General features: G+C 38.7%; 1 protein-coding gene across 1 annotated transcript in view; it reads left to right on the forward strand.

The window, feature by feature from the left end:
• LOC101850075 (glutaminyl-peptide cyclotransferase) overlaps positions 1 to 9,345 on the forward strand; it is a gene marked incomplete in the record, with an annotated part of 15,798 nt that extends 6,453 nt beyond the window's left edge. Inside the window, 4 exon segments of the mRNA XM_035968911.1 lie at positions 603 to 702; positions 1,552 to 1,665; positions 2,465 to 2,636; positions 8,837 to 9,345. Coding sequence (XP_035824804.1) covers positions 603 to 702; positions 1,552 to 1,665; positions 2,465 to 2,636; positions 8,837 to 8,855 — 405 coding nt within the window.

The raw sequence follows: 9,345 nt of genomic DNA on the forward strand, positions 1-9,345 counted from the left end.
AATAATAGTAATAATAATAATAATAAATAGTATTTATGCTGTGCATTTCCATTTTCTAAAAAATGCTCAATGTGCATTACAATAATGAAGATATACCTTTTCTTAAAAATCATCTATTCTGATTCTTGCAGGGGGGGACATTATTATTCTTATGTAAAAATTTTGTTTTTCTAGAAAAGTATGATTGAGTGTGAACAACATTGTTTTGTTTTAGTTAGTGTTTGTTGGCTCTTGCAAGACAATTAGGTCATGTAAGTGCCGAAGATTAGAAATGTTAAAAGAGAGTAACGAACACAAAAAAGAAGAAGAGATAAAGACGATAGATGTTTGATAGGAAAGAAGGAGCAAACCACACCTGGGCACCCACCAACCACCCGCAACGGGAACAGTAGACACCGAGATTGGATGCTGACTTTATGTAGTTTAGTTAAGATGTACTATACCGTAGATTTAGAAACTTTTTTTTTAAATATCAAATTTTGGGCTTAGCTCAGCTAAATAGCTGGCTGACATTATGAGTTTTTGTCTTTGCTGCTGCAGCTGCTGCAAAAAAATGTTTTCTTATGTTCAAGACTTTTGGTGTATTGTTCTTTTCCCACCAGAGAGAGCTTGTTCTACTGGACCTGATCGGCACCACGGACACACAGTTCACCAGCCAGTTCTCCAGCACCTCGGACCTTTTCGCACAGTTGATCAAGACAGGTAAATAGACAGCAAAGCTTCTGACTACAGTCAAACCTACCTTAAGTCTTTATCTCCGAGAGGGGTAAACCCACTACCCTGAGGCCCTATTTTTGGTGCTAAATCTAAAAATGACAAAAATGTCCTTCAATCGAAACTAGTGGACCTATTTTGATAGTTCTTCATCCGATGAATGAACTTCCGGTATAAGAGACCTGTTTTTGGCAATTGCTGAAAAGTAATTTGATTTCAAAGTGGTTGTAAAGGAATGTGCCCAAGCCACTGTCGCCAGCACAGTAGTTCCAACTGTGAGCCGCTGGGAGTGGCTTGCGGGAGATAAAGAGTTAATGGATTCCTGTGTAAGACGGCCTTGATAAATTCCTCTATAATTACCTCTATAAAACCGAAACCTGTCTAACTTGGAAATGGAAAGAGAAATTCTTTTCCTTCAGGGGTTTTTTTACCTGTGTCTAAGACAGAAAATGCTTTGCCCACTCGGCCCTGATTTGAAACGAAGCTATCAAGTTTGGTTCCATCGGCTCTAATCTTTTCACCATGCTGCAATGCGAGGAAGGAGAGTAAGGATGCAATTTGGGGTAGGTGTTACCCCATCCATGTGAGCCCTTAGCAGTGCAGATGAGTGCTTAATTGGCTGCTTGCTCTATATGCTTCCAAGGAAAACAAAAATGTTTTTAAGTGTTCTGCTGGGGTAATAATATGGGTTGTAAAGCACATAGAGCTTGCTGTCGAGCAGGGAATATGCGCGATAAAAATGCTTTTTATTTTTTATTGTTATTATAATTATTATTATTATTATCATCATGAAATAAGAAATTATTATGATATGCTTTTTCTCTCCGTTTGTTTCAGAGAAACATTTACGCAGCAATGGCTTCTTGACAGGGAAACACTCAGGTCCAATCTTTTCAGATCGCCAAGGATGGGGCGGGATAGAGGATGACCATAAACCATTCCTTGAGAGGGGTATGACACAATCTCACATATCCTCACACTCATAAGATAATTGCCTGAGTCATTTTTTGGCCGGTTTGGAGTTTTTTATTCTGAAATGAACGGCCTCACAATCTGCTCATAACAGTCACTTGCTACAAAAGTTTTCCACAAACCAGTGCTCAGACTAAGTGTGTACATTTAATCACTGCAAAAAAGCTTTTATGATAGATAATCATTTTGATAGAAATAATAGATGTCAATTTTGATAGAAATGATAGATAACAATTTTGATGGAACTGAAATGAAAGAATGAAATGTGAGGTGTGCTAACAAAATGAGTTACTTCTCGCTATCCACAAGTGGAGATATTGGCCAAAAATCGACATTAGGGTCAAATTTGTTAATTTTCTATTGATGCCATATTCTTTAAGTGTAACTTGCCTTTTATTGTTTCATGCTTATAAATTGTAAAAGCTTCAACTATAGGCATGGTGTAGCTATTTCCATAGGGCTGAAATCCGAGAAGTAACTCATTTTGTCAGCACACTTCACAAATTAAGATTTCTCCATAAAGTTTTCGTTTCCTTTTGTATAAAGTTCTTTTTCTTCCCTCTGATTCTTGGATAAGACCTAGATGGTAAAAAACATCCAGTGTACACACATTTGGTTCTAGGTGTATATTTATGCAATAAAACGCTAACAAAGGAATATTGCTAGCACTTGCTTACTTGCTCACTAGCACTACCTTTTGATAGCGTGAAGCTTTGGCTATGTTCTCAGGTTCAGTTTGTGCCCTTGTAATCATAGTCTGAAAACTATGTTTCTTCAGGTGTTGATATTCTGCATCTGATCTCGACCCCGTTCCCCTCGGTGTGGCACAAAATGACGGACGACTGGGCGCACTTGGACTTTGGGCTCATCGACGACTTCAGCCGCATCTTCCGCGTGTTTCTGTCGAACGTGCTGCACCTGCAGCCGGAGGATCGGGGCTGCCGCAGGAAGTAGGCTAAGTGAACACTTCTAGCAGAATGCCCCGTTCTGTGCTTGTGTGTCTGTTTGTGGAAGTTGGTTGTTTGTTTGTTTGTTTGTTTTTTGCATGAAGATGTGCTCCACACTGGCGTGTCGTGTGTCTGCGTTATTGACAGAACAACTTTTGTTGTTTTGGTTTTTTTTAATTTTTATTTCTTCGAATTTTAGAGTTCTTGGACCCTTGATGATGTGTTTCCCATTGATGTGTGATGATTAATTCTTTGTCAGAACAACTTTTTTTCTTTCTTTTTTAAAATTTCTTTGAATTTTAGAATTCTGGGATGCTTATTCACGCTGGCATGATGTGTTTGCTTCTTTGTCAGAACGGAATTTTTTTATATTTTTCATTTCATTGAGTTTTAGAATTCTTGGAGTGCCTTTAGCTACATGGTAAGTGCAGCAGCACTGTTCCCTGGGGGTGGTCAAGTCCTCAGCCTCGAGAGGACGAGGCTTTGGGGGGGAGGGGGGCGCAAGATTTAACAACTAAATTTTTTTCTTCTCCATTGTGGTCATGGGCTATTTTATAATGTGACGCTGTGAACAGCAGAAAGTTTTTGCCTTCCCCGTTTCTATTCTACTGCAATTGCCACCCCTCCCCATGTTGTTGTGAGTTATTTCTCGGTGACGGTGCCTTTGTTGATTTTCTACCGGAGCATATTCAAGCTCATATATGTGTATAATTGTGGAGCTGACTGTCGGGTGTTTTATTAGTGTGTAGGGGTGGAATCACCAAGCCGGCTGTGGAATCACCAAGCTGACAATGTCAGAGGTGCAAAACTGTTGGCAGTTATGACATAGATAATCTGTTTAATCTATCTTATGCTGAAAATTCTGTCTTCGTTATAAAGCTAGATGTACATATGTATGATAGTTTTACTTTTATTTGATGCAAAAAATTGTTTCTCACAGAAATCCCAAGTTCAAAAACAGTTTCTTTGCTTATATTCAACATGATTTTTATTTGAGGAAAAGTTTTTGTATTTTGTATCTGTTAACTGCTGCATTCCAAAAAGCTGCCACTCTTGTAAACATCTCCCTACAGCAAAGTGGGGGCCGGTTGAGGATCATGTTTCTTTTAACACTTTGTGGTCACTTGGCGCAATAATGCGACGGTGAAAATAATCCGTTCCAGTCACCTGGCACAGTCTATGCCAGGCCCGAGAAGCCCGTTGCAGTCACTCTCCTGGCACAGTGACCATATGGGGAATTTTGCACTGTTGGCTTTGTGACTGCAGAGTGTTAATTATTTTTTGTGTCACGATTTATCAGCACGTTTTTTTACTGTGATGTAGGCCTACAACAAGGCAGTGATATATCCGTGCATGACCCCTGGGTTATCTTTAAACCACAAATTGTCGTAACATTGACTGGAGAGGACTGCCAGTTGGTGCAGTTGCTCTTCTAATCTTTTCTTACGCTAGATTCTACTCCTGCCTTGGGGGCTGTTTGTTCATAAAGGGCAACTGTCATGAACTGTTGGAGAATTGCATCTTTTTTTTTTACAGCAAAACTTGATTCTGAGCAATCTATTCAGCCTTCCTAAGTCCATGAGTGTTTCTTTTCTACATATCAATCAAAACAGCCAAAATGTTGCTGCGCCTTTTATTTTGAAGTTCAAGCTTATATATCTACACAGATCATATACGAGTTAAACTATTTTGCAAATCTGTTGGATGCGAAATATGGTATCATGGTGTTTGCAGATGCAGGGTTTTTACTTATTTTATTAAATTGAAGTATTCATCTTTAAAGATAATGGTTTTATGCATATATCATGTTTTTGCCCTTTGAAAAAGGACATCCACTGTACATACATACATGTGGTTTTAGAATTCTCATTATACAGATGTGTACCGTAACTGTGGGTTTTACACTTAAGATATTTTCTGGCCTGTGCAGAATGATCATGATAAAATTTCCTGAATTTGATATTAGCGTTAAAAAACTATTGCTCAAATTAGCGCGTGTATCTCGTACACTGAGCTGATTTTATCAGTTTGATTTAAGTACAATATTATAAATTGTCATTTAACAGAAAAGATGATTCTATTTTTCTTTTAATTCAGTATTTCTTTCATGTGATCATGTGTAATTTTTTTATATGGATTCCTCAGAAAGATAATAATAATAATAATAAGAGCCTTTGTATCCCACCTTTCCCCACAACATGGGCCCAAGATCACTGTGCAAATGGTTCTTTTATTAATATATCATAGAATGAATAATGATTTAATTGTGATAAAATATCTCTTTTCTAACACTTCTTGCGATTGTTGCTAAAGTATATATATATATGAGATATGTTCTTTGATGAAGATTTGTTATTTGTTGCAAAGATCATTTGTTAGGGGAGAAACTTAGAAATTTTCAGTGAGATGAAATCAAATTGTACGGTACTCGTTGATATTGAAGATGCGTTGGATTTCTTTTTGTCGTGCAGATCACGTTAGCTTACATTCCTCTCAGATTATAGTGGGAATTGATATTACTTATTTGTACATACAGACATTTTTGGGTTTCATCTCGTGATTAATTTCATGTGTCCCAACAGTCTTGTTGTTTCACCTAGAATTGTTTTTTAAAGCAAACAGCTGCATGCTGCCATGTTTGTTGTATCGTTAACTCCATTCATCTCTGGATCTTTCTTTCTTTTTTTTCCTTTTTCTAGAATGTGGCCAGAGTGTTTGCGACTAGTGTGCACGATGGCATGTTTTTTTATGCACGGTTGTTGTACGTGTCTGAAGGATGCAAAATGATTGCCTTGAAGTATTGCAGGTGGTTGGTGGGTGCTCTGGTGTGGTTTGCTCTTTCTTTCCTATCAAACATCTATCGTCCTCATCTCCCCCTCCTTCATTTTTGTGTTTATTACTCTCTTGTAACACCTCTTATCTTCAGCAGTCGTATGACCTTATTGTGTTGCAAGTGCCTTAAAACTCTAACTAAAACTTTAAAAACTCTCTTGTAACACCTCTAATCTACAACCCGTATGTGACCTAATTGTGCAACAAGTGCTGTAAAACACTTACTAAATCATAAAAGTTGACACATCAATCGCTTTTTTTTTTGTCTTTCTGACGAACGTTTGGATTTTGTTTCATGTCTGTCTGCATCAGACCAAGTACAACGAAGTTTTTGCTCTGTCTAATTTTAGAGTTAATATGTATGTACAGTCAAACCTGCCAGGGTCAGTCATTTTCGCGACAAGTCGGCCTCAATTCCTGCTCACTGCGGTCACTTACTAGAAAAAAGTTTGCAGCCAGCCCATCCTCCTCAGAGTGAGTGTCTACGTTCAATCAGTGCAAAGAAGCTAGTATGATATATAACAATTTGAATAGAAGGGAAGTGGAAAGCTGAAATTAAAATTTCAGATTCTAAACCATATGTTGACTTTGTCGAGTCTAGTAAGTGACCGTTCCCCGGACCCTGTCCGTAGTGGTCACCTGTCACTTTAACGGCCATTTTTCTCTTTGATCTTGAGTGACCGTTTTTGTCGGGTTCAAATGTAATTTTGATGTTGTTCGTCCTATCTGCAGGTGTTGCCCTTGTAGCATTGCAATTGATTAAGGTCTAAATAGGTCGATGAATATATATATATATATATATATATATATGAATATATATATGTGTGTGTGTGTGTGTGTGTGTGTGTGTGTGTGTGTGTGTGTGTGTGTGTGTGAGTCGAGTAGAATCCATAGTTGTTCTTATAACCAGTGGGGAAAGGTGTACTTTTGGGATTCTTTTTATGCATATCATGATATTGGGGTAGGTCAACACTACCTGTTGTACACCGATTTTTTTTCACCCATGTTTTCTTTCTTTTATTCAGCTTCTTTCTAAATTCTTTCAAGTACTAACGAATATTGTTGCCTAAATGGAACGACTCTAACAATCATAACATCATACTCTTCACTTACTGTCTGGTGTGAACTCCTGGCTTGTCGAATTGATTTCCCTGCTCAAAGGCAGGAAGGTGGTAGAAGGAAGGTAAAGAGATAAAAATTTGCCTTATTGTTGTACACTGTGTTCCTTACTGCTGAGAAGTGGAGACAAAATGGCAAAGATTTATTTGTTTTCACGACTGTGTTTCTCATTAGAAAGTTATGATCAGCATGATTAGAAGTACTGAAAGTGTGGTGGTCATTAAGACAATAAGTGTGAGGTTTTTTCAGCAATCTTTGGCTGATGCAAAGTTAGTGGCTCAAACTAGACTGTCTCTTTCTGCTTGGACGTTGTAACCTATCCTTCCTAGCCTAGGTGGGTGGTTGACGGGTGCTCTGGTGTGGTTTGCTTCTTCTTTCCTATTGAACATCTATTGTCCTTATCTCCCCTCCTTCTTTTTTGTGTTTGTTACTCTCTTGTAACACCTCTAGTCTTCGGCACTTGTATGACCTTATTGTGTTGCATGTGCCGTTAAACATTTACTAAAACTAAAACTAAAACATCCTAGCCTAGGTTGGCCTTGATAGATAAGGTGAAAGCGGCCCGTCTCCTAAAAGATCAGAATGTGTTGATTGGGGCGTAAAACTTCTACTGTTACAATATTATTGGCATAAATGAGACTGTACTTTCTTTTACTGGTAGAAAAAGAAGACTGTTGTCCGTGGTTCTAAGAGAATTACTTTTAAAACAATCCTTACTTTGTAGGTCTAAGTATACCATAAGTAGTTTCTCCTGTGTTTTGTAAGAGTGTCCTCGGAATCGTCCATTTGAATACACACAAAACATGGTATGGTGAGTATGATTCTGAGAAAATCTATTTTTTTGTTATTTTTCCCCAAAATGTTTTGCTTTTTCGTGTGAATCAAAATATTATGCTTTTCACTTATTGTCCAATGTGAGGAGCAAAAAAAGCTTGCTTAAAGTGAATCAAAAAATGTTTTTCTCGTACGTAGTCACAAAAATCTGTTTTTCTCTTCAACTACTTGGACAGTCTGCTCTTGGTGGCTACTTTGAGAGAGACTGTGCCGTTGTTCTGTCTGTGGCCTCCACTGCTGTGACCCCCCCCCCCCCCCCCTGGGGCGGTGCTACTGACTGAAGTGTCTTTTGGCCGTTCCCAAAGGGGGATATTAACTTGTTCTTATGCACAGTAGAATTGTAAATGGGCTGATTCATCAATGTCATGCTCATAACTGTGCCTGAACTGCTACTTTTTCTTTCCTAACCCTTACTGTCGTCATTTTTCCTCTACTTCTTGTGTATGTTTGTCACTCTCTTGTGACCCGCTATTTCCGAGGTGCCTTGATAGTCGAAGTAGACTTTGTGCTGTTGAGAGGTGAGCAGTGTAAGCCTGATTCCCTGTAAAGTCCTCTCTGTTGACATCCACCCCTTGGCGCTCATATGACCTTATGCAGTTGCGAGTGCCGTAAAACCCTCTACTAAAACAAAAACAACCAGCTGTGATAAGTTGGCAGACATTGAGTTCTCTGCAATTCCGGACTTGTAAACTACAATTAATCATAATGTGATCATATTTGTGGAGACCACAGACATTGGTTGTCTTCTTATGGCAGACGTTTTTTTCTCCTCGTTCTTCCACTGATTCTGTTCAGAACAATTGTCTTCCCCGAACCATTCACTTGAATTTGTGAAGTGAAAACTTCATTAACCGACCTTTTCGTTCAGATCACATGTTTTCATGCTTTCCCCTTTTCAGTTTTTTACTGGTACACGGTATTGCAAAAATGCTGCTTAAGTAGTCTATTCTATTGGAAGGGAGTGTCTTGATGTCTGAAGCATGTTAGTTATGTTGTGCTGAGTTAAGTTATTTCTGTGTGAGGACTCATACCGTGTAATGTGGGTTTTTGGGGGGGGGGTTGTTTTTATTTTTTATTTTTATTTTTTTGCGTGCGACATGAATTAATGTTTTTTAAAGAAATTTGTGAGCTCCAGCCATTCGTGAAGTAATTAAAAGGGTGCTACTGCATTGTGACATAAAACACTGGGCGACTCAACTCGTGAATTCAAAACTTTTACAAGAAACAAAATGGAAAAAATTCAGAAGAAAAAAAGAGCATCAAAAAGATTATTTTTAAACGTGGTGCACTGTAAGATCTGAAGTTCTGTGATGAGTTGACCAGAGCCGTAACCAATGAGAATCTCATGTTGAAAGTGCCCGTCATTCTCTTTTCTTTTTCTCTCTCTCTCTCTCTCTCTCCCCATGTGTCCGCCGCAGGAGTAACCCTGAGCTGTAACTGTAGGGCTCTGTTCCTCCACTCTCCGTCGCTTCAAGGCAGCAGAACGTATACTTGTGACCTCCGAGACCTCGGGCGATTGTCTGGGCCCACCGCAAGCCTCTCCCTCTCTCCGTTCTTTGACTGGAGACTTTTGGTCCATTTTCTTGTTGAGATTTTTTTGAATGAAAGATTTTGTATTATTGGTAAGTCTTGTAGGGAAATCCACTTCTTTGTCCCGTAGCTAAAAGTTCATCTCATGAAAAATCTACTCCTTGAAAGCCTGTTGTAATCGTTTTCTTAGTAGCAAAAGTCAAAGTCCTTTAGTGTTGAGAATTTTGTCAGTTTTTCGTATGTCTTGGGTCCAAGACAATCAAGTGTGCCAATAACCACTCCCCACGTCCCTATTCACTTTTTTGGGGTTGTTGGCGGGTGCTCTGATGTGGTTTGCTCCTTCTTTCCTATCAAATATCAAACATCTATCGTCCTTATCTCTCCTCCTTCTTTTTTG

This window comes from Aplysia californica, unplaced genomic scaffold, assembly GCF_000002075.1.
Source record: "Aplysia californica isolate F4 #8 unplaced genomic scaffold, AplCal3.0 scaffold00096, whole genome shotgun sequence".
Taxonomy (NCBI): domain Eukaryota; kingdom Metazoa; phylum Mollusca; class Gastropoda; order Aplysiida; family Aplysiidae; genus Aplysia; species Aplysia californica.